This window comes from Falco rusticolus, chromosome 2, assembly GCF_015220075.1.
Source record: "Falco rusticolus isolate bFalRus1 chromosome 2, bFalRus1.pri, whole genome shotgun sequence".
Taxonomy (NCBI): domain Eukaryota; kingdom Metazoa; phylum Chordata; class Aves; order Falconiformes; family Falconidae; genus Falco; species Falco rusticolus.
This window is the reverse complement of record NC_051188.1, coordinates 113433834-113458887: the sequence shown is the minus strand read 5'-3', so window position 1 is coordinate 113458887 and position 25054 is coordinate 113433834. Positions and strand designations below refer to the sequence as shown.

Below are 25054 nucleotides of genomic sequence, written 5' to 3'. Positions count from 1 at the left end.
CTGCTACCTGTGGTAACCTACTCAAAGTGGAGGACCGGTAACCTCAGTGCTGTGCTGGAGGAAGGGTTGGGGGGAAAGGGTGTAGGGGGGTGAAGAATCCTTTACATTTATATTTAAAAAATAAGTTCTGAACCAACTCATCACTCCCGTTTGGACAGTGATTTTGAAAACAAGAAACGTGTAAGTGCAGGGAACTAAATTCAGCAGGAAATAGAGCAAAAAATGGCCACTAATTTTGAGTGTAGATGGAAGTCTCTGCTTCCGCTTGCTAAGTGCAGCATAAGGGCACCTAGCAGGCCCGTCCTTCCTTACATGGAGAGAAAATCCACACAGCTGCTCCACCTTGGCTCTGCCATGGGAGAACATCCCTGCATCAACGGTCAGACATGACAAAATTAGTATCCTTTCAACAGCACATCAAATACCACTAAATAAGAATAGAGAAAGATTGAGCAGTGACACAGCTAAGCGTCATCAGAAGTGCTGTACAGATAAAAGTGTGGGGTACTGGGTGAGGATGTAAGAGCAAAAAAAGAAGAAAAACAAAAAAGAAAAAGATGAAACATTGCTGTGTAACCGCAATGGCAAAAATGTGACTCAGAATGGCCTCCTATTTTGTTTTTTGAGGGGGCAGAGGACAGTAACACTACTGTCACCAATGCATGCAGAGCTTCAAACAGGAAGGGGAAGGGACATACCCGTACCTCTGCTTATTCAGATCCCTCACACATAAAATAGGAACATCAGAGCTGGCTGATGACGACCCTGAAATGCATGTGTTTATTCAATGGAAAAGTAAACTACACTGAGGTGTTTAAAAAGCAAAATGCTGATTTCAGAAGTCAGAAAACAAAACACCACCTTGGAAGCGAGCTGTGCTAAAAATCTGCTTTGGGTGGGTGGAAGACCCTCTGTGGAATCAGCTGTTCGTATTTCATCCAACAGAAATCAGCTGTAAAAGAGAAAAGCGCTCAACCAGAACAGACTGATTACTCCTTCCCGTGGGAAGGAGACCCGAACCCCCTGCCTGGATGTAACTCCCTTGAATAGGAGAAAAGGCTCCAACAAAGAAAGGGGACAAGAATTCTGACCTTCTGCTTTGAAGGAGATGGTGATGGTTCAGACCGTCACTACATTAACCGCAGCCCTACCCACAGGTAACAGCTGTGACTTAACAGTTATCTCTGGTACAAAATAATTAACAGAGTTGGCACTCTCCTGGCGCTTGTCTCTGTTACTGCCTGGGCAGAGGAACGTCTGACTCCGCCACCAGACTTTACTGCTAGCTGGTGGGATCTCAGGTAAAGCTCTTCTCACAGGGTATCACTCCAGCATGTTTCTCTGATGCAAATACCGTACTAACATAAAGAGCTTGTGGACACAGTCACCACTGCTAGATGGCTTTATTGAGCATCTTGAACCACATTTCCCGCAAAGGTAATCCCCTAATTCCCAACCTTCAAATGACATTAGACGCCTTTTTATTGTTGTTACAACTGTCCACAGTGCCAGTTCCTCCCCCATCTCACCAGAAACAATTCATCCTTTCTGTGGCCCCCTCAGCCATACTTCTACTGAGGAACCTAAAACATGTATTTTGCAGGGTATTTCCGTATCATTCCCAGCTCCTCCACCCTTCACCACTGACTGCAAAATATCCCAAGTACTCTAGGAACCAAGTGTGGTTTTCTGCCAAAAGCCTGAAGAAACCACTGTTGGCAAAACAGCCCTGGTCCCGGCCAGGCCAGGTGGGAGGGGGACGACGAGGGGAGGAGAACCACCAGCTCTGGTGCTGCCTGTACTGCGCTGTGACAGCAAGTTCTTCAGGCGCTGTCTCAACAGCAGCTTTCACCAGAGCATAATTAGCTTTTGGAGTCAGGGTACTTTTAGCATCTAAACTATTCAGTCTCCTTTACCTTGAACACTTCTACATCACTGGTGGTCTGGACATTTTCAGCAGTGAAATGGGCTCTAGACAAGGCTCTGCGGCTGCCCTCACCCTGCCAAACCTAGATGACACTTCCTAGTCTGCAGAGGTGGCAGTCCCACCTTCTCAGCTGAAACAGGTTTGGCCCTTCCAAGCTCTTGTGCAGTGATATGGATCCACAAACAATGCTTTCAGCAAAATGCTTTTTCACAAGTGCACAGGACATAACTGCATTCACTCATGATCTCCACCACCCCTTGACTGAAGACTTTTAGGAGCAGAATCAAAATACTTTGTAGCTGCTTGCAACAGACATCTGGGGAAGATTCAGTAGCTCCTAGATTCTCTTCCTCCCTCTGTCTCCAGTCCTCCCTGGGTGTCGCCTTCTGTTTGACCTAAGACTTCAGTCACATTGAGCCTGGATTGCCTAATGAGAGAAGAGAGAGCGCAAAATAATTTATGCCTGTCTCCTCCTGACAAAGGCATCACTGCAGAATCCCTGCTCCTGAAACTTTTCTTCTAGAACTGGCATTATTTGTGCCCGTTAGTAAGTCATGCAACCAGCGTCACAGCCTTTTCTCCCCAAAGCCTCCAGCTGTCCTTCTTCCTTTTTCACAGGGATGGAAAGAAGGCAGCAATGAAGGAAAAGCCAGAGTCCTGGCCTCTCGGCTTATCTTCTCAGCCACCGCAAAAGTGAAAAACTGATGCAGTTACTGGGCTGGGGCGGGGCATGAATTTTGAACAAAAGACCTTGTTACAAAATAAGCAGCAACATCTAACACGGGCAACACTGCGTCAGCAGTTCTGGGACTGGTACGTGAAACACATCAAAACCCAAGAGCAGAAGAAACAAGGTTTAGAAAACCTAGTGTGTCATGGTTTAAATGTTTGAACCACACAGACCTAGACACACTTCTAGTCAGGACTCGAACAGGCAGAGCTGTTCCTTACCACTCCACTAACTTCTGTTCATACAGCTCCCTGCGCTCACGGTTTCTCCTCTCCTGCAAGGTCTCACCAGCAAACTTCTGCATCACCATTAAGAGGGCCCCTGCAGGGATCCTAGAGGAGGAAGCAGAAAAGTCACAAGTCACCCAGGGGACACTCAAGAGTAAGAACTTACCTGCATCAGCAAGAGGAGCATGTGGGAGCTAGCCACCAGATCAGTGGAGCATAACCTTCCCCAATACTCACATCACACCACAGACTAAGGTACTCCTACCGCCAGCCACCAAACATGGCCCGTCTTCAGCTGTGACTCACTCTAACCCCTTTGATAGCACATTTTTAATTTACTCACTGACAGGCATCCATAGGGCAAGGAGGTGGAAGGATTTAAGGTGTCCCCGACCCCCCTGTAGATCACCTAACCCATAACTGAGACAGTCACATGCCTGCTTAGCTTCTGTCCAGCTCTTGGTGGTACCTGTGTTTTCACTGAAGCTCCACGTTTTGGCTTTGATGGAGCCTATTTTGTAAAAAAATCACTTTTACACAGATTCCTAACCTAGGGGCTGGCAGTCCCCAGGGAGCCCCCTTCTTCAAAAGGTGCCATCACGACATCCAACACCTCTTGTGCGCTGTCTGGATTCTGAGCTGCTACAGGAGCAGGCTGATGAAGCTGAGAAGGGAGCCCAGAAACCGTGTCTTACGCTCCTGCCTTTACCCACAGATAACACACATCCTTAAAACAGACATCCAACGGTTCTCCGCACAACCACTGCGCTCAGCAGCGACCGCGCCAAGGAATGGGGACAGGAGACACGTCTATAAGGCATCCTCACAATTTCCTATTTAACAGTAGTTAGTGTCTCCTCTAAAGCAAATAGCAGCAAGTAAGATGCTCCCACTGAGAGCACTGAGCTCCTTCCCTGAGGAAGCAGCAAAGTACAAATCTAGAAAAAAAGAATTTAAACCAACAGCTTGAAGCCTGGAAGAAAAGTCATCATCGTGAGGTCCCAAGAGAGATAGAGAAAATTCCTCAAGGCAAGACAGGAAGGGAAGCTTTGGTAGCCCCACCTATGACTCAAGGCTTGGTGTGTGCGGCCACCATCTAACAAACACCCTTAGAGAGTAGCTGTGTCTCCGTCACTCACCGGCAGCAGTCACAACTTACCCAAACACTGTTCCCAACACGAAGCCACCTGCCAGTCCCTGCAGGCCCAAGTGCATTCTGAAAACGGCTCCTGTGAAGGCTAAAAAAACCCCACAAACCCACTGAAACCACGAACAGCCCCCCACCAGCCACCGCTTACAGACGGAGGGGGCTGCTTTGGCGCATCTCTCCTCTCCGCGAGCTGACATCTACCTTTAACAGAGCAGAAACCAAGTGCCGCAGCCAGCGGGAGGGACCCTCACCCTACAGTCACCATGGTTTCTGCACTAAAATGTTACACAAAGCTCCTTCGGCTTCAGGAAAACTCCCCAAGAAATGCTAAATAGAAGTATCTATGAAAGTAAAACCGAGCTCTCCCCCAGGCTGGAGCATGACCCCACTCCCCCGCTTTTTTTCCCTAATTGACAACGGCTAATAATAGTAGCTGCCATGTAAAGCAGAAAAGATCAGCAAAACGTGTATCCCACCGTAAGGGCAATACAGCTTGTAAAACCGAACCAGCTGATCACTTATCCGGAGCCCTGCTGCCAAAAGCGGACATGCAAAACTTAGCATGAAAAGGGTAGTTTATAAACAGCGCACTGAACTGTTACAAAGAGTGGAAATGAGAAATGTGTTCCCTGCTAAATCGGTGGTTATGAGAGCGGGGCATGCACAGGGTGCTGCCTTTTCCCTGCACAAGCATTTTTCACCCCAAAATCTCTGGCAAGTATTTTGAAGACGATAACCACACAACTCCCCAATGGTTTCAGAAGTGCATCGATTATCTCTGTTACAAATAACGGCGCACAACGGAGCAAAGTTACAACGGCAGTTGGTAGAACAGGAAACAAAACCCAGCACAGGAGCTGGGGACCTGCTCAAATCCAAGAGAGATGGAATTCTGCTTATGCTTTTGCACTTATGACCCTTGCTCATGAAGTACAGCAGGTTGCAGCAGTCTTACCTCCTGCCGAAGCAAAATTACCGATGGTGGTTTTACTGCGGTACACGGACAGACCGGTGCTCACCGTGCTGCAAAGGTAAGGCACAGAAGTCAGCAGTTGCACATGGAAAAGGACAGGTAGCAAAACAGCCTGAAATACGGATTTCATTAAGCCAACCCTCAGGCTGCCTCTAGCTGCCCTGTTGCCCATCTGTCCAGAGCACACACGTGCCAGCCACAAGTGCCTGGATTCCTGTGACTTTACTGCAGGCAGCTGCACAGTCAGAGGCCACGGAATACCAGGATTCCTGGCCTGGATCTGGGATATCAATTCTTTTTGGGTTTTTAATCAAAGATTATTTTTTTCCCCATCATCTAGTCAAAGGACAAAAGGAACTGAGCAATGAAAAGGCCCTGTCAGTCAGTCCGTCCCGATAGAGGACCTTTATCCCAGAAGCCAAATCCGTGTGCCGGTACAATCTTGCCTGACAGACAGTCTCCACCACTACAGCGAAGTCACGCTCACGACATCAGCAGAGTCACCTACTCTTGTGGTGTAAGGTTTCTTCCCAGGGTAGGTACACCACACCATCTCCTCCAAAGACATCAGTTAAGCCCCAAAGCACTTGTCCTCAGTTCAGCAGCCACCTCCTCACCAGCACTCCAGCGAGCCTCCTGGAGTGACCTGCACGCCACCCCCAAGCCGACGGCAATCTTCCTTTCCTTCCCAACACTGCAACGTCACCCTAGCCTTTGCACGAGGTAAAGCTAAACAATTTGGGTTTAAACTGAAAACCTCAGAATTCACACAACCATAGGACAAAATCTTCAACTGGGACTTTACAGAAATAATTAACGCTGAGTGGCAAGTATCTGCTTTCAAAGCCTTCAACAAAAGGGCAGTGGGAAAGGGCGATGATCTGCCTGCAGAGGAGACACCTCGTGGAAGACGACGAGGTTACAAGTCAAGCCCAGGAAAATCTAAAGAAATCAGGAGCTCCAGGAGAGAAAGCAGACAGTACTCTAACTGAACCTAAGAACATACACTAAACCAAAAGGAGCCAAAGAAACCAAGAGAGATCAAGGGAGAAATTCAGAAAGGTACAAAAAGCCATAGGGGGACAAATATAAAAGCTAGTCAATACTGCTGGTACCTTAAAAGCAGAAGGGGAATTTAAATGGAATGTACCTGCAGATACAGTCAATGCAGGTTTAGGACTACACATAAATTTACCATTTTGAACGTCAGGGAAAGAGATATTCCTAGCTCAAAAGGGCTTTACTCAGAAAGAGCATGGTTAGTTTGATACTATATTGTCAGAAATGCACTGAAACATCCGAGAGGAACACTATCTGCATTGGTTGTGTGTGCAGGAAAAGTTTGGAGACCTGAAGAGTTACATACAACTGGTAGGTCTGACGTTCAGTGCCCACTTAGAGCAAGGTGATCATCTGCAAGCGTTTGAGGACAAGAACAAAGAACTGTGAGTAATGCTAGTGTATGCAAATTAGGAATAATGAAACATAACAAAAAGGAGAAAAATTAGTGTGGGATGGAAAGCAGAAACAGCCAACACACTTCAACACCCTCGAGAGAAAAACACAAGGGGAAAAGGGAAAAAAAAAAAAAAAAAAAAGAGATGAAGCCAAAGCAGAAAGAAGCCGTCAGGTACAGGGATGAACAGATATAAGGAACAGCGCTCTTCCAGTTTTCGTTTTTTTGTTGGTTCATTAGAAGATTTGCATTCGGGGGCAATTATAAAAGGTTAAATCCGCTTCATGCTGATGCCTCATCAGTCAGACTCCCTGGTAACGCTCCAAGCCTCAATGAACCATCAGTCATCTCTCAAGGAGCTGCGAGCTCTGCCGGCACGAAGGGCTCCTTGTCACCAGTGCTTAAGCATAAGCCAGCTCTTCTCCCGCCGCCGTCCGGGAACACTTACTTGAATATTGCCACAAAAGCAGCGACTCTCCAGCTCCAGCGCCAGCCATAGCGGAGGAAGCCCCTGAGCCCAGCACGATGCGCAGATTGCTGGGGGAGAGAGGAGAGCGGTTAGTTACGGAGCTGGCACCGCCAGCCCGCTGCATCCAGGGTATCCGTGATGGGTCACGGGACCGGTGTCACTTGGGAATGACACCCTGACCCTCAGGGATCGTTGGCTGCCTCCAGAGGAAAATCAGCTCACGTTTACCCCAGACAGCAACAGGAAAACTGAAAATTAATTCCAGTTTGTAACATCAACCAGTCTTCCAAATCCTGGTGCTGGAACACATCTGGGGGGACGGGGAGAGCTTTCCAAGTACAGGAGAGCAGCAGAGGAGAAAGGGGGGACAAACTAGAAACTAGCTCATTATTATGAGTTCATAAGTATTAATAAATAATAACCATTAATAAAGAATGACCACAATAAGTAAATAACAGCCACCTACTTTAAATGTTAAGAGACCACCCAACCCCGCAGTGTAGCACTGGTGCTGAAAAGTCTCGCCATAAGCAGCTTTTTAAAAGGTGTGGCCAACAGCAGCTCCGTAAAGATTAAGAATATTCCAGTTCATACCATGAAAGAAAATAAATTCTCTTTTCCAGAGCCTGTGGGGTGAGTGCCTGGCCCGGGTGCAGGGGCACAGGAAGGTCCAGCAGGACGAGCGGAGCCAGACTGCCCGACGGGGCCAAACCTGAGCAGCGAGCGGTGTAAGGGCAGGTGGGTTTTTAGAGGGGGTTTCTTCCTAACGGTGCAGGTAAGCAGCGCTTTAACCACCCGGCAACCCCCTAGAAGCTCAGACACGTCAATAAAATGTCACCAGCGCTCTTTGTGGCGGGGCGCGGCGGTCAGCTACAAGGCTTTAGAAAAACTGACATTAACGTGAGGCCGCCCCCAGCCCCACGCTGCGGAGCGGGGTCTCTGCCCGGTGTATCGGGGTTAAAGCCAGGGGGCTGCAGGCCACGTCACCCCGCCGTCCGACAGCGGGACACGCTGCTGGCAACTCGGTTTGTCCCCAGGGGTCACCCCCGCGCGGTTCCCGTGGCGGCGGCGCCCCGGCCCGCCCCCGCGTCCCCCCCCGCACTGTGCCGGGGCGCGGGGCTCGTACCACCGCATCGGCGCGGTTCTGGAAGAGCTCCCCGTGGCTCCGCTCGATGAAGGCCCGCCGCGCCCGGCGGAAGGCCGGCACCCCGCCGTACGCCCAGCCGATCACTGCCCCCGTGAGGGCCGACTTGAGGATGTTCACCGTCTCCTCCGGGTACCGCTGCAGCTCGCTGCAAGGCAAGGGCAGGGCTCAGGGCTCGGCACGGCGCTGCACGGGGGGCGGGGGGCCCCCGCGAGCACCACCGGGCCCAGCGACCACCGCCCGTCCGCCCGCCCCGGCCCGGCCCGCTGCTCACTCCCGCCGCCAGAGCTCCCTGAGCCGCTCCCAGCCCGTCTGCGGCGGCGGCGCGGGGAGGCCGTAGCTCTGCTGGGCGCCCGCCCCCTCCGCCATGGCGCTGCTCGGCGGCGGCCGCGCTGGGGGGCGCTGCAGCGCCCCCTGCGCCCCGGCGGGGCACGGCACGGAACGGCACGGCAGCGCCCCCTGCGCCCCGGCGGGGCACGGCACGGAACGGCACGGCAGCGCCCCCTGCGCCCCGGCGGGGCACGGCACAGCAAGGCACGGCAGCGCCCCCTGCGCCCCGGCGGGGCACGGCACTGCGCCCCCGGGCCCCTCGCTCCTCGCCGCGCTGCCGGTGCGAGGGAAAGGCCCCAGCCGAGGCGGCCCCGCACCGCCCGGCCCCGGCCCCGCGCGTCCCTCCCTCCAGGCCGCGACCGTCCCGGGGAACGCCACCCGAGCGCCACGCTTCGCTTGCTGCGGCAGAGCAGCTGCCGCGTGTTTTATTAAGCAACGACACTGCCAGCAAAGCTTCGTTTTCGTTTGTTTTATTCCAAAAGCACTTCATTAAAAACGGTTTAAAAATGCTATACACGGCTGTACCGGTTTCGCAGAGCGCTCGCTCTCCCTCCACCGACTAAACCCACAAACACCAGAAAACCCTGCCCACCCTCGCACGCTCCTTCCCCCAGAGCCGGGCTACTTTCACGCCCCGACCGCCATCCCCAGCAGGCTGGGGTAATGCAACCACCATAGCGGCACGTGCCCCAGCACCCCTCGGGCCCAGCACCCCGCGGCTGACGGGCAGCCACAGCCCCACACGGGGCTCCAGCACTGCAAGGCCTCCCTGCAGGTCGGTACGTGTATGAGGGCACGTGGTGTCACTGCTCCTTGTCATGTTTTCTCCTTCCGTGACCCCAGCTGACTGCAGAGGGGACCATCAGCTGTTGCTGTTGCTCCCTTCCACTACTGTGCTGCTCTTCCTAAGCCTTGAGGCTGCTTTGCCATCAAGGGGGCTCAGCCGGCAGGCAGCAGCCCTCCTGCGATGCCATGCTGCTGCCCACGCTCCTCTGAGCACCCTTCTGGATGCCAGAGAAGATGCTGGTCCCCACCGGGCCCCTCAGCTCAGGGGTCACAGAGCCAGCTCAGAAGCTGCGCTCCCCCGAGGCTGAGCAGCCTGCAGCGGGCACAAGCACAGCGAGCGCAAGCAACCTGCGACTGAACCCCAAATGAGTAACGTGAGGAGGAGCTGCCACTGTGTGACTGAAGACATTCCCTCAACCAGACTGCAGGAGATGAGGAGTGCAACAGCTGGGGGAAAGAAAAGTGAATACTGAAATGAACAGACATGTCACCAGCCTCAAAACCAAAACAAAACCCCCAAAAAAACAGAACCCCAAAACAAACTAAAGAAACATCCCTAGAAAGACTACAGAAGGGGATCAGAGCAGAGAATCTGTGAACATCTGGAGAAAAAAAAAAAAAAGAAAAAAAAGAAAAGCTGCCTCCACCTCTGCCAATACTTTCTCTGGTTCCTGAAGGGTCCAAGGATGTCTGGTCAGCCGACCGGTGGCAGCTCGTCACCAGGGGCTCACCCTGCACAGCTGTATGGGCACCCAGCTCACCTCTCGGAGCACGAACCGCTTTTATCTCCGTTGCCAACTGCCCGACTCCTGCTCAGGCTCAGCACTCCGGCATCACCACCATCACAGGCTGCTCCCCAATGAGGTAGGTAGTTGAACTGTGGAAGGATCATTTGTCCTTTCAGTGGCACACCAAAGCCTTCCCCTCACCTCTAAAACCTGACATAAATATAAGCTCTAAGCCATCGAGAAAGGTTACTCCAAATCCCAGTACCTGCTTCTGACAGAGAACACCCAATATCACACAGGTGAGAAAACAGTGACTGCCGAAAAAGGGGGCCTGTATTTCCCAGCTGAGCGTAGCTGACAGTCTGTGTACCTTGCCCCCAAGTACAGAGGACTTGGTAAAAAAGTCCAGTAAAATTAATAGAAAGGCTTCTCGCTGAGTGAGTGGGATTTAGGGTCAGAAACCGGTGGTAACTATGTCGTAGATGTCAACAACCCTCTTCCAGGCATGACCGTAACCACCCTGATCAGTAACCATAATCCCTCATTCTACTAAACATTCTTACGACGACAGTCTAACCGGGTCCTGCTGCCTGGGAGCAATCTCAAAGTTGGCTGCTGCTGTCCTCTGTAGTTCTAATGTAAAGGATAAGAAGTCTGAGAGAACAAGAAGATACACTGATCTTCAGATTTCCACAGAGATCAGTTTGAGCTGAAGAGAAAAACAGAGAAGTCTCTACAGTTCTGTTTTCAGCCATTCAGAAGTGATCTCGCTGTAGCTCTTCCTCCTTTTCACTTTGTAAGTCAAGGCTTGGGAATATTCAGACAGCAGATGCTCCCAGTAGCAAGAGACATCCTCCATCTGCAAGTGCTCGGTGATGAACTGGCGTCCCCTAGAGACACATAAGGCACAGTCAAAACCAGTCTCCAGTTCCTACCAGAGGCTCTGGTTTTGTTTCATATGTATATCAACTTTCACTCTTCCGTGTTTCAAAAGAGAAACGACACGCACTGCTCTGTACCGTCTATTTTAATTTCACCATTGTCACTCATGCTCACAGCTCCGACGGTTGCAGTGCTTTCGTTATCCTCAAGATGGTATTTGTTACCTGGGATAATAAATATCAGATTTCACGGATCAGACGGAGCCTGAGCAGCATGGACACACGCTGCTTCAGAAACTGGCCGCTGCCAGCCTGGATGCATAACACTTACAATGTAAGGAACAGCTCCCAGGGGCCAAGTGACCTCACACAGAGACGAAAGCTCCCAACTTCTGATAGCTTTCGGTGGGGTTCCTGACCTGGTCACGTCTGAACCAAAGACCTAAGTGTGTGATTTTGTCCTCCAGTTTCCCCCTGCTGCTAGGAGTCCTCCAACCCTCCTGCTGTTATGGCAGAAGATCAGTTTTACTGCACCCTCTTAACACTGGGTTATCTTTGATAGGCAACCCCTTCAAAAGCTGTGTAAGAAAATGCTTTGGAAGAAGACCACCCGATAGCCAGAAAGGAACACAACTTACCTCTCTGAAATTTCTTGTGCTATGGCATCATTTTCCTTTACAAACTGCAACAGCTCCCTAAAATGAACATTAGAAAAAAAAAAAAAAAGGTTTAAAACAACTCGTTCAATGGAGAATGCTGTCCCTTAGCTAAACCATTGTGGAGGATGAGATCAAGGATCCACACCTGAGCGAGGGACTGGTCCTCCTCATTTCAGAGCATGGAAGAAACTTGCCCTTCTCATTTGTTCTGTATCAGTTCCGGACAGCATGCTGAAATCTGGGAGCTAACACGTGTTTTGGCCCAGTTGTCAGTTCTTCTCCCCCTTATATGTGCCACAGGGCCCACTTGCAAATTTAAGTGCTTACTGCCTGCTGATCTCAGTGAGAGTGACAGCCCTACGTACTCCACTGAAACTGCACCACGTAACACCAGCAACTGATTCTTTGGGGGCAGTAATAAAGAGAAAAGAACATGACCTCCAAGAGCTTCTGCCGACGCCTAGGAGTGGAGGCACTCCTTCGTGTCACACAAACCAAAGTGCCCTCCCAAACACAGCAGTGTTTCCCTGTGGCATGCAATGCTCCGCTGAGCACGCTCGGGGTCTCACACCTGACGTTGGAGAGGTCTGATGGGACTGGGATGTAGTGGACCCAAGGCTTCAGCTGGGGGTAGAAGAACTCCAGCCACTCTTCTCCGACGTGAAAGACAAGTGAACCACATAAGAAAAGGTGTTTCAACCGGAAACTGGCAGCCACTCCTCGGAAATTAAACAGGTACCTTTAAAAGGGCAAGGAAAGAGTTACACCTGGCATTTTGTAAGGAAACGGCGCTAAGAAACCAGGCTCCAAGCAGCAGTCAGCCCGGCAGCAGCCGGGGGGCATTTCCCTTACACTGAGCTACACACCAGTCACTGAAACAAAGAGAAGACATTTCTTGGAAGTTCCTCACAGAAAAGGTGAGCTGAGGTTAAGGATGTGCTGGGTGACCCTCTGCTGCCTGTGAGAACCGAGGGAGAAAATGCAAGGCACAAGGCTTTACCTCTGATACAGACACCTGTCCGTGACAAACCAAAGGAGGCCTCACGGACAACTGCCCATAAGACACGGGAAGTCACAACGGGGATGCCGATCCTGTGACTCGACCCTACCCTTCAGAGACTGTTACCACAAGGAATTTTTCCCCAATTCTCCCTCTTCTTGCAGTGAGCTTTTCTGTTCATTGTTCTGCTTTGCCACATGTATCTCAGTGGTTTTTTGTTGTTGTTTTTTCCTCTGGGATTCGGCTTTAATCTGAATCTAATTGTTTCATATTAACTTGGGAATGCAACCCTAGGAGGTTAAATAGGCTAGCACACAACAGATGGACTTTGCAGATAACAAAGAATCCAAAATTTTGTTTTCAGTATTTTCTGCCAAGTTAGTGAAGTGGGCTTGACTTGGGGGGAGGGGGGCATTTCTCTTAGCAAACTGTATCTCAGAGGGATGTTTGTTTGTTTACTTGCTTTCTTTTTTAAACCCACATTTCTCCAATTACATGGAAAGCTGTTTTTCCTGTGGGTAAAACCCCTCAGTACACAGAACTAATCTTTGAAGTCAAACGTTTTGGGCTGGGGGAAGGGAGTTCTTCCTTTAATGAAGCTATTTTGGGCGAGATGGGGATTATATATATTTGGAGTGAGATGGGAATTATAGCTAAACTTAGTTCAGCGCTAAGTGACAAGGAGTAAATGTGAAACTATTTTACATTCTTTGTATTATTTAGGAGCTCAAACCAGGGATGAGGAGCTCGTTGTATTAGGAACTTAACAGATACACGCAGAGGTGTAACAAGAACAGTGGTCTGCAAGGGAGGAGATGCCTCTTGCCCAATTCCAGACACAGCTCCCACCATCCGTGTCCTCAGCCAAGTCGCTGAGCGCTGCTCTCGGACAGCCTGCTACAGCACCTACACCGAAGGGAACAGCAAGAAGCTCATGCTGACCCTACCAGACCCTGAGCTACGACAAAAGCGTACGAGAACGTCTCAGCCTATACTGCGCGAGGGGCTTAGGAGGCAGCAGAGTTGGGAAGTCTATGTGTAACAGAAGGGAAAAATCTGGGCAACAGTCTAGTGAAATATAAAATGAGACAAGTCAGTCACATTTGCACAAAAACACAGAGCCAGCCAAATGACTGCGTTCTTACAGCAGCAGATTCTAGCTGGCAGAATCATAACTAGGTAATTTTAAAGCAAAAGAAAAAGCAAAACATCAGACACAGAAGTGCACACACACTAAGAGTTTGTTTTTACAGAGAAACCCCCAAGAATATCACACCAAAAACCCCTCCCTAAAGTAGTTAAAAAATAAAAACCTTTGTAAATCAAAACCACATTCTCCCAAACAACATACAAAGTATGAATTAATACTCTATCTGCTCAGTCATATTTCAGGTTGTCTTTTATACTATATACATCCAGTGGCAACACTTGCCCCAGTATGCATATGAAGACATGATTCCTTAGTTCCTTATGTCTTTGAAGACAGTAATGCTATCACTGTAGCACTGAAAAAATAATTTTGAATACACAGCTTGGTACAGGGATATAAAGAAAAATGGATAGAAAGCCTTTTTGATTAAAAAAAAAATTCTATCTATATGTTTATTAGTGATCTCAGACCTTTACTTTCCCCAAAGCACTTTATTTCTCCTGACCTGACAGGGGAAAGCAGACACTGAAAGATGCCATCCTAAGCTTCCAGATTTTCAGCTGCCTTACGTCTGTTCATGAGCTTGTTTATCTACATGGAGCTGGTTGCTGGCATTAAAACCTTAAAACAAAATGAGACCTTACACCACACCAAAAAATAACCCACAGACCTTTAGCTGCTTTAGTAATCAAAACTCTTACTTGTATTTGCAGTGATCAACCAGTGGAATTTCCTTTGCAGGAGGCTTTCCTAAGGTGTCCTTAAAAAAAAGAGGATTAAACAAAAAGAATTAGTAAGCTTTACACGGTGATTTCACATTTGTTTTCCTTCTCAATTAGAAACAAAGCTGAAGTCTCAAAACTCTCCATTCCTACTTCTGAGAAAAACCTTCACTGGCGGGCTTTTAGAAGTATTACGAAGAATTCCTAGCCCTTCAAACAAGAAAAAAAGTTCAGTAAATTACACACTGCCTGAAAGCAAATGCCAGCACAAACACATTAAATGATAATGTTTAGTTGGCAGCTACAGAGTGGAAAACAGCTTGGGACAATGGACTATGTGAAGCCAAGTGTAACCGGATTAGCCAAGACTATCTGGAGAGAGCTGCACTGTATGCTAAAGCATGGAACTAAAGAGCTATCAGCAACAGTTATCAGAAAGTTACCAACAAGATCAAGAAATGGAGATGGCAGAAAAAGGTTTAAAGAGACTGACAACACATAGGCAGCTCAGGGCTAATTTTGCTGTAATGGAAGAGGAGGGGATTGGCATAGATTCGTTTTTTTATGTGTGCTGGTTTCCTTGAACAAAAAGTGTAGATGGAAGAAAAATGTTTGGCCTGCCAGGCTCTAGAGACTCCTTCCTTTCATCCATCAGAGAGGTGCAGCCATCAAGGGAACTACAAACCTCCCCCACAACTCTCCAACAAGATGCTTCTCATTCATCAAAGCCATCTTGCAGTGCTACACTTTCTGGCCTTGACACTCAGGAGACAGACAACACCCACACACCTTTTCAGATTTCCAAGCCTGGTTTTTAGTGTACTCAGCATCAACAAGTTCTGGGTTTTCTCGGGACAGCAGAATGAGGGGATCTCTCTCAGGGCTCGTTCTGCAGAAGAAACGCTATCAGTAATTGCCAATCCACATGACTCAACGCAGCTAACAAACTACAGGACTCAAGAGCCTACCTCTTTATGACGCTGACCTGCCTATGTGCCCCAAAAACATTATTAAGCACCTACCATGCAGTATATTTTTGTCCAAGGGTATATGAGCAGAAGAGAATGAGTTACGTGTACCGAAATTATCCGAGGCCATTTTTATTTCACTTAATAAATATTCAATAGCATTATTTAAGCAATTCTCAGGACAACTCAGCAGATATGTTGTTTCCTTCAGGCTGTATCCTGATGGGTGCCAAATACTTAAACTACCTTCTAAGTCAGAGAGACCTAAGAGATGCTAATAAGCATCTTCAGAGCTGATCCCTCTGACGCCAATTTAAAACACTACAGATAAACAAGGTTATGACATCCCTGAGACTCACTCCTCATCTCCTCAGCCCACCTAGTAAGATACCAAATCCTTCCCTACTGGGGGTGGGGGAAGAACAAAGTATTGGGTTTAACACTGTTTTCAAACTGTCACTGGAAAGAGGGCAAAAATAATCTTTCTTATCCCCCGCCACTCAGGTAACTGAAAGCAAGAATACTTCCAGTTCGGTGTCAAGCACTTTCATAGTGAAGAATAAAGTATTCACATTGGCAAAAAGCATGCACATCAGTATCAAATCTTTACATTTGTATCATGCACCTGCAGTTCCCTTCTCAGAACAAAACAAGCTGGTTCCTAGTGTGACAGGTTTACTTATTAATAAACAACACAGCAAATCCATCACAACATCCATTTCCAATATTAGACTTACTATAATAAAACAGTTGCAAATTGCAATTCTTATGGAGAATCACTAATGGTGAAACGCTGCTGTACAGTATGTCTCACTTTCCTTTGATCTAAAAAATACATTCTGGGTTACACTTGTTTAGGTCTTGGAGATACAGAAATTTCTGCATACAGCCAGCTATCACAGCACGTTGGTAGAATCTCCTGTTACAGGAAAATATGCTCACCTGGATCCTCGGAAATAGCCTTTAGAGATTTTTTTCGTCCATGGCCATTTTTCTGCAGATCTGAAAATATTGTTTATAAATGGCAATAAATGACTTAATATAACCATGAAACGCACTCTCATCAGTTTTCACAGCATGATCTCTTTTTATTATTCTTCATTTTTGATGGAAATCACTTTCTTCATTATAGCAGAAAAAACTCGCAGCCAGGTTTAATGAAACAGGTTTTCCTGTGAATATTGTGTTTAAGGCAACATGACACAGGCTACTTTTCAGAATACCTTTCAGTCAAAATGATGAATTACATATGATCCCCTCACCAAACCTCTAAGGGTATTAAAATTTACCTAAAATTTGAATCCGCTTTTTGTATTGTTGCTTTATTTTTCTGTACTTCATTGAATATGGATAGACTATTAGAGAGTTTCTAACCACTCTCATTTCCCATTAAAAAAACTGCAATCAACCAACAACAAACAAAAAACCCCCCATCTGGTGTTTTGCATTTAAAACACAGGGGTTCACCGTTTTCCCAAATAACTTCCATTTTAAATCTAAGCAAGTCCTTCAAAATAGGTGCATGTTTTAATTCTGTCAGTGGAGTCACCCACCTCCCTCTGCGGAACCCTTTGTTGCACTTTTCTGTTGCACCTGGTTGGACATGTAGGTCCTGATCCCCAAACTGATCTGCACAGGTCAAGCTTTGCATCTGCTTATAACGCAGTGACCCAAGTGGGGTTCACTGAGAAAGCAAGGGTAAGTAAATGTTTTGGAACTTCATTGTATTATATCACCGTAGGCTTCTGCTATGACTAGTCCCATCGAACTTCAGATTTTGAAGGGGGAAACATTCAACCTTGCATTCTCATGCCAAGTGATTGACACCAAGGTGTTTTTTCTTGTTATGTTTCTATGTTCACTTGCTGCTGCACACTTTGTCACTCTCCATGGGAAACAGCCCCTCATTCTGCTAACAGCAAAAGATCCTGCCAAAAAGACGACATTTCTGACTGGGAGCCTTTTGTCTTACTCTGAGCCCAGTAACAACTCTTGATTTTGGGAACGATTCCAGGTTTCTCTATTGCACAATAATACTCAAGTAAAAGCATATCTAAAGATGGCTTTCCTTTACCCTTCCAGAAGCTTATACAAACATCCTGGATCATCCCTGCAGTGAAAAAACCACAGCTCCTAGCGAAGTAGTTGGAAACAAAGGAAAACATTTCCATGTGTCAAGGGAGATTTCTGCAGGCAAAAGATAACTGCTACTTTTATTGACAAGCCCTATCCCACCAAAAATGATAGTAATCTAGCCCTGACAGCATGAAGAATGTGTATATTTTGTCCTCTGTATTCCTCACTAAAGTGCTGGAAACAGAGAAGCTAATTATAACTTCTAGTTACATCATCCAAGGTTTCCATGGAGAATTCTTATAAAGCAGTCAGGCTGTATGTAGCTAATGAGAGGCAGCAGGACAGACCACAGGCCAACAGACCAATAGCCCAATGCTGCTCAGTGCTGGACAGCTTTTACTGTGAGTCTGTCTTCCATTAAACCTACACACACACACACATAACCATTTCCAAAACATACCTTCTGAGGTCCTCCCTCATGAGGTCCCAGCGCCCTAAACCTGTTGGGTAAATTGGCCAGACAGCTGGTCCTCCTTCCCAAAAAGTCCAGGCAGGATACATAATATCATTGTATTCAGGTGTCTTAAGAAAAAGGAGAGTAATGTTAAGAATCAAGTCATGTCTAATCCAGTTTACTGACAGCCCACCAGTAATGAACAGGCCTGCTGGGAGTCCTGTCAGCTTTCTCTGCTACTGCTCCACAAGCAGCCGTGAGAGCTTTGTGGTCACCATGGTGTTGCTGGGGTTCGGATGAAGACAACCCATTACTGAAATGTTTCAATGGTTTTAAAAAGGCTGTGTCCTGCTGCATGACAACATGGGACTTTCATGTCACAAAATGACAAAAAGAGGTCCACAACATAGCCAATTCATAACCAGAAAGAAGACCTGAGCTCCACTCACCTTTCTAAAGGTTTGTGCCTATGTATAGCTACAAGTGTTTTTTACTGATGGTAAGTTAAGAGGCAGCATTATCTCCTCAGAGATAGAGGCACTTAGAGATGCTTTGACATTAAGGTTTCCAACACTTCAGTTCATTCCAGCCTTCCTAGAGATCATGTAACAACTCACCATAATAAATACCCAGATCATGTAAGAATTTCAGCTCCTCGCTCCCATCCGGATGCTTAAATCCCCATATAATCAGAGGGAAGGCCAGCACTTAAGACTAAACCCTTTCACAAAACCAGACTATAGGCCACTCCTTGCACTAGTAATAAACCTATACAATTATCCACCTATCTGTCACCTGGAGATACTGGAGAGAGTCCAAGGCCACCAAGGTAGTTAGGAGGTTGGCGCACATGACGTATAAACAGGGGCTGAGGAATGGGTTTGTTCACACACAGGAAAGAAGAAGCCTGGGGGAATCTAAATGCTGTCTCCTACTACCTAACAGGAGAGTTCAGAGAAGATGGAGGCACACTCTTTTCATAAGCGCTGGGACAGAATGAGAGGCAACAGGCTTTGATTACAAGGGAAATTCCCATTAGATACTGGGAAACACGTTTTCATTCTGACAGAGGTCAAACACTGTCTGTGGACACCCTGTCCTCACGGACGCTTGGATCTGGGCAGGGCGCAGCCTGGAGCACCCTGATCTAGTCGGTCCTGCTCCAAGTGAGACGTTGGACTGGGTGACCTCCTGAGGTCTCTTCCAACTTAAATGAGCATGTGCCTTTATGATCTGCTCCCTCTCAGTCTTGCTAGAAACAGGCATTGATAAAAAAACATGACAGCTCCACCGCAACCCCAGGGTCAGCCTTCTGAGATGCAGAATAGGACAATCCTTCACTCCCCTGTGCTTTCAGCCCTAGAAATCACCCTGGACCAGCATCCTGGAGCCTTCCTAACACTGGCTGGTTACATGGGAGGTGTGACTGGGTCACTGGGTTTCAGTTAAGGATAGGGCTGAGGTTACAGTTCAGATATTGGACAACGGTGACCAGAGAACTCAGTTTCTTACAGGGTCTTGCAAGGCACCGGGGGCAGGACAATGAATATGGCTGCAAAAGTTAAGCTCCTACAACGTGCTCTGCATCATTTTGGATTCTGCGGGCTAGAGTTAAGGCTGTGCGATGGTCAAGAGGCAAGACAGCTTGCTTTGCTACTACATCTGGCAGTGAACACGGCTGTTGAGTGACAGTGCCTGCAGTGCTGTACTGAGTAGAGAGAGCTCTAGGATGGCTGGGGACTAGGCAATAGTTATGGATCCTATCATGGTTCAGACTGCATGAGCTGAACACCTGTGTTCAGAGTAAGATGCTACAAGTTAGCAGAAACAGGATAGGGCCTGAACTAGCAAGAGCAAATGGTTTCTTGCTTCTTTTTGCATTTTACTCTCTGCTGGGCTTCAGCCAAGGACATGATTAAGGTTAGGTAGCAACGGTGCAGTATTTGGGCACGTCGGGTGTACACTAAGGCAAAACAAGATTAGGTGAAGCTTGAGGTGTAACGATATTTTGTTGGAAAGGGTAAGAAGCTACACTACAGTCAGGTTTAACAATGGGAGAGGAAGGAAAACATATGTGAAGGCTCTTGAGTCAGGAACAGAGAACGAATGTCTATGTGTGTGTGTGCATGTTTGTGGATGGAAGAGGAAATCCAGGGGAAAAGGGTTCACAGGAGATAGCAGTATCACAAAAAAGAAATTAAGAAACACTTATCTGTGGTACCAAAAAAGAGGACTAATATATTCACGTTAAATGAGATTAACTGTGTGACAGCTGACTGATAATCAAAAATCCTTAGCAATGCTGATAAAGTACTGCTACGACTTTAACAGAAGCACTGTAGCAAATGACAGTGATGCTGGCACATATCCCATCCCGCTGTGCACCATTTCACTGTGGCAGAAGTACATTTTTTGACCTGGAAGAGGAGCTAATGAGGGGGAAAAGTGTTCTGTTGAATAAATCTGCAAGTCCGTCCACCACAAAACTGGAAGTAAAAGGAAATAAAAAGCGAAAAAGAGCAAGCAATTCTGACACAGAAAATCTGTGGGGAACAATCCTTAAAAATACGTTCTCAAAAGAAAGGACATGCATGTCTCAGAAACACTCAGCTTCTAAAGGTGTGTGCACCTTACTGAAGGAGAAGACTGGGATAACGGGTTTCATCCACCTGGGGACCTGGGGGTAGTCTCTCACATTGATCACCATTTCCATGTCAGGGAGGCGGCTGATGATCTCCATAAGGAAGTGCTCAACTCCACTGCATCTGTGGAGAAACAACATATGGCAAAGAGCTATAAGGAGAAGGCAGAACCCTGAAGTCTCCTGCAGGCCTTTCTCTCTGTGCAGGAGTGGAAGAGATGGTGAATCAGAGACATATGATGATGCAGGCTGGGAACTGCCTACAGCAGTCTCCAAGCCCCAATGCAGCATAGACACCAACGAAACAACCCATCCTGTTCAATCTGGCCAGATCTGCAGTTTTCTCTTGGATCCCACAACCAACCAATCCTTTGTACACTGAAATGCAATAATTACACTTTTGCCTTGCTATATTAAAGCCACAACCATAATTTTCTAGGCTCTTGCTCTGATAAGGAATTCAGACCTCTTGACATATCATTGTGCTCAGTGACTTCCAGCTTGGCAGTGTTGGAAGTACCCCTGTGTCCCAGGCTGGGGAGATGAGATCTTCTGCGCAGCTCTTACCTTGCAGGGAACAAGCAGTCCTGCTCACGGTACAGTTTGTTCTTAATGATTTGGTAGTGCGTCCCGAGCTTCCTGCTCACCACATCGGATATTATTTCTTTGGAAATGCCACCTCGAAAAGGAGCCAGGTCCTGCTTCCAGACACTGAAACAAAACAATCATCCGTTATTATGTACAACAGGGAGGATACTGCATTAAATTACCGCAGTATACAGAACAGACTTCTAGCTAGAACAAGCTCCATGTAGCTTCCAGGAGCTCTGCTACACATGGCTGTGCTAAATAATGAGGAATTTAACTTAAGTCACTTGGAAGAGCTGTTACTCAGAGACTCAAAGGTCCAAGCTTCACTCTTTTGACTATCTACATACTGCTTGCCCAAACAGAAAGCCCAGCACAGGACTCTGAGGCTAAATCAACATGGACAACTCCAGCTGCTCTCCCAGAAAGAGCCTTACATACCCTGGCAGGTTATGGGTAAAAGCCGTCAGCTCACTTAACCTTTGAGTTGTGAAGCTTGTGCTCTGGCCTTCCATAAATTATGAGCCACACCAAGACCAAATTCCTCACACAACATCATGCTATTTAGACATTAAAAAAGAAGGTAAGAGTCTAGTTGCAAGGAATAGCATTGCCCAATAACGCTGGGTGCAGTGAAAGCCAGCCCAGGAGGACAGGCCTATGTAGCACATGTTCTGTGACATCTGCACATGACCAGTGAGCTCCAGGAATGCAGTATGAAAACATAAGCCTAATGAATCTAAGAAAATGCAGGAGAAGGATGCAGTTTATATAAATTTAGCCTAAAGGCCTTCAGATCTAGCTGCTTGGAGCATTTAATGAAATTTGACAGACTGGTACCATCCTCCCCACCTTTTGGTAGACACTGCATCAATGGCTTAGTTTAATACAACACTGCTGGAGCGATCCCACTGTGAGGGTGGTCAAACACTGGTACAGGTTTCCTAGAGAGGCTGTAGAGCTTCTGTTCTTTGAGATACTCAAAACCTGATCAGACACAGTCCTGGACAACCTGCCTGAGCAGAGGGATTGGACTTGATGATCTCAGGAGTTCCTGTCCAACCTCCACGATTCTGCTATTTCATAATCAGGTAGGAAACAGTAAAACTACAAAAAGAATTGCCACTGTGCAGATGGGCCGACCACAGGATAAGCAGTCTTGCAGAGATGCAAATGCAATGAGCTTGAGAACAGGAAGAAAGTTGCAGTTTTATGGCACATCCATGTCATTGTAACCTACGTGACAACTGAAAGGTAGTGACAAACAAGTTAAAACCTTCAGTTCTTGGCCACTGAGTCACAGAAGACTAGACATAAATAGAATCTGATACATAGAGAAAAGTACCAGCTTTCAGCATTCTGCTGCATATTTACATACCTTCAAACCAGCTCTCAAAATGAACGAAGTTAAGTGTCACACTGCGTATGTGCTGTATTATCTTCCTGGATTCATTTGTAATGCCTGTCACTACAGCAGCACTCCTTAATAACCCTTAAATGAAATACTGCTTTAGTAAAAACTAAGTTTCGAGACCCACAGCAACCACAACTTCGTATTACCATCAACTATTATGTTCTGAAGCAGATTTGGAAGTTGTAAACACCTGCGAAGGTGTTCTTATCCAAAGGTGGGCAGGAGATGGTGGAGTGTATGTTTAACTATTTAATGTCTTTAGGCTGTATCTGAATTGGCACTCAGGAAAAAAAACAGAAGGCTAAACTAGAAGAGACTTTTCCTCATCAGTATTTCAAGAGCAATGAAGACCAAAACCTCCAAACAGAGTGTACAAACAGTTGCCCAATATGACTCTCACCTCATACTAAAAGCCAGTATAGCACTCAATCTCACTCCCAAAATGTGTGAGCACATCTGGTACTTTTAAATAGGAGGCTTAAAGCTGAGCATCTGTGTTTCTGCATTTGGAATCCTAAAGGCAGAAGGTGTTGACTCTTCCCTGAATTCCCTCTTCTCCTTTAAATAAACATACTGCTTAAAGGTATCAAAAAGCCCCAGCCCTACAATCCCTGCCCCAATGGCAATGACGACCTATGCACCTGTAATGTTCACCACACTGCAGCCATGCTCTGTCATTACAAACAGAAAAGAAGCTTGATTTGGCTTCATCTACAAGAGAGATCAGCCATCACTTGTACTGCCTACAGTGTTCTTGCATCACATATAAGCCTCTAGCTCTCTGCATTAAATTCACTACAGGCCACTATTTCAAGCCAGAATGCTGGCATTATACATAATGCTCCACAGTTATAAAAAAAATAAAACAGGACTTGCGTCTTCCTGAATGAGCCTCTTGGATCATGCTTTGGTGACGTAAAAGTCAAGTTAAACATCCACCATCCCTCCAGTTCTCACAGGCAGTGAACCAAACTGCCTAGAAAGAGTGCTAAGAAGTACGACACTGTCACACCAAATGAATCTGTGCTCTGTAACAATCTTTCCTTAATCCTGCTATTTAGAATATTTCGCAGATACTTGATTCCCTCCACTTTTAAAAGCCCATGAGAAAGACTTGTTAGCAACAACACTGGACTGAGAGAGAAGGCAGAAGTGGATTGTTAAGACAGAAATGTCACCAGCTACGCGTGTAGTTTATTGCATGATCACATATGAAATGCTGACATTGCGTATGTTCAATCATGGAAGACAACAAGGAGTGTGATCGGTTTGCAGGTGGACACGCTTTCTGCTGGAACTATGGAGGTCAACCTGTTTCACATGATGCCAGTAATAACCTCCTTGCAAGCACCATGACCTATGATAGTTGCAGATATGATTGCTAGAGAATATTTGGACTCTAAGGTAATTCCCAACCATCAGTGCCGGCAAAAGCATTCCCTCATGTAGTCAGAGGCCTGTGCAGTCAGAAGGAAACCAGTCTCTCACCTTTGGTGGCAGCTGCAATTCCCTTTTACGCATGGCTTATAAACTTCCACAGCTTTCTTAATTTGGTCAGTTATTGTTTTCCATTTAGCACCTGAAACACACAGCAAGGAAAACCCAAAGGAATTAATCCATCAAACTACCACAACAGCTACCCGAACAGCATTTCTGGTCCAGCTGGCAACAGCAACGCACCAGTAGTGCTGCTCCAGTCCAGCCCAACGACAGCATGCCTAAAGCAACGGGGGGAAAGATGGGCCATCATGGGCTGGGCAAAGGGGTCACAGAGCTGAGGGGGGCTGGGGAAGGGACAGCGGGTCGGGCACCCTGTGGTGGCCCCCGGGCTGAAAGGGAAGCCGGGAGAAGCCCTGGGGACCACCACAGGGCGCCGGGTGAGCTGCTGGCGAGGAAGAGGAGGCGGCGAGCGTCCCTCAGGGCCCTCACAGGATGCGTGGGCTCCGGCCCAGGCCACCAACCCTCCCCGCCGGCCTCAAAGCGCCATCCCCCGCAACACCCTCACCCCCAGGCTAACGCCAGGAGCCCCGAGCACCCCTCACCTGATGAACCACCCGCCACGAAGGGCTCCAGCCGCCACACGACAGCCAGCGCCCACAGAGCCAGCGCCGCCCGCCTCATGCCGCCGCCGCCGCCAGCACCGCCCTGCGCATGCGCGACCCGCCGGCGGGCGGGCGGCCGTGCCCCCAACAAAGATGGCGGCGGCCACGCCCCCAACAAAGATGGCGGCGGCCGCCTCCAGCCCCGCACAAAGATGGCGGCACCAGCGGGCTTGATGGGAGCTGTAGTTCCCGCCGCGCCTCAGTGGCGGCGAGACCCTGCCTTACTCCAGGGCCCTGTGTGTGTGAGGGCAGACGGCTCTTGTAACTTAACAGAAATAAAGGCACTGGTGTAGGGGGCCCAGAGTTGGTGGGGGCTGTGCTGCCCCACTGCCCGCAGAAGGGCTGAGCCTGCATCCCTCCGAGTAACCAGCCAGCGTGAGCCTCAGGGATGCCAGGAGTCTTATGCAGATCTTGTGTACCTGGTGGCCCTCAATCCCTTTGTGATTTGTCATTTTTTTAGTGGGGGAAACTTCCCTGGA

General features: G+C 47.8%; 2 protein-coding genes across 2 annotated transcripts; both read right to left on the bottom strand.

Annotated features, from left to right (window-relative positions):
- Window positions 1–1384: 1384 nt before the first annotated feature.
- On the bottom strand, window positions 1385–8487 carry TIMMDC1 (translocase of inner mitochondrial membrane domain containing 1). Its single transcript, XM_037378025.1, has 7 exons — window positions 8351–8487; window positions 8059–8224; window positions 6912–7000; window positions 4990–5057; window positions 4044–4122; window positions 2879–2989; window positions 1385–2354 (listed from the first exon to the last, which is right to left on the bottom strand). The coding sequence occupies exons 1-7, from the start codon at window positions 8443–8445 to the stop codon at window positions 2255–2257; spliced, it is 708 nt and encodes a 235-aa protein (XP_037233922.1). The 5' UTR covers window positions 8446–8487; the 3' UTR covers window positions 1385–2254.
- Window positions 8488–8855: 368 nt separating this feature from the next.
- On the bottom strand, window positions 8856–24613 carry POGLUT1 (protein O-glucosyltransferase 1). The gene is made up of 11 exons (XM_037378019.1): window positions 24516–24613; window positions 23962–24052; window positions 21039–21182; window positions 20460–20595; window positions 17837–17958; window positions 16243–16302; window positions 15122–15221; window positions 14312–14370; window positions 12032–12199; window positions 11440–11496; window positions 8856–10810 (listed from the first exon to the last, which is right to left on the bottom strand). Exons 1-11 carry the CDS (start codon window positions 24592–24594, stop codon window positions 10654–10656), a joined length of 1173 nt encoding a protein of 390 aa, XP_037233916.1. The 5' UTR covers window positions 24595–24613; the 3' UTR covers window positions 8856–10653.
- Between the last annotated feature and the right edge of the window lie 441 nt (window positions 24614–25054).

Excerpts from the sequence above, each read along its gene's own strand:
- TIMMDC1 (XM_037378025.1), bottom strand. The coding sequence starts at position 8,445 with ATGGCGGAGGGGGCGGGCGCCCAGCAGAGCTACGGCCTCCCCGCGCCG. Across the intron at positions 5,058-6,911 it reads GCTTTTGTGGCAATATTCAA|CACGGTGAGCACCGGTCTGT; the intron begins GTAAGTGTTCCC and ends TTACCTTTGCAG. Across the intron at positions 2,990-4,043 it reads GTGTTGGGAACAGTGTTTGG|GATCCCTGCAGGGGCCCTCT; the intron begins GTAAGTTGTGAC and ends TTCCTCCTCTAG.
- POGLUT1 (XM_037378019.1), bottom strand. The coding sequence starts at position 24,594 with ATGAGGCGGGCGGCGCTGGCTCTGTGGGCGCTGGCTGTCGTGTGGCGG. Across the intron at positions 24,053-24,515 it reads CGTGGCGGGTGGTTCATCAG|GTGCTAAATGGAAAACAATA; the intron begins GTGAGGGGTGCT and ends TGTGTGTTTCAG. Across the intron at positions 17,959-20,459 it reads CAGTCTTCTCCTTCAGTAAG|ACACCTGAATACAATGATAT; the intron begins GTGCACACACCT and ends CTTTTTCTTAAG.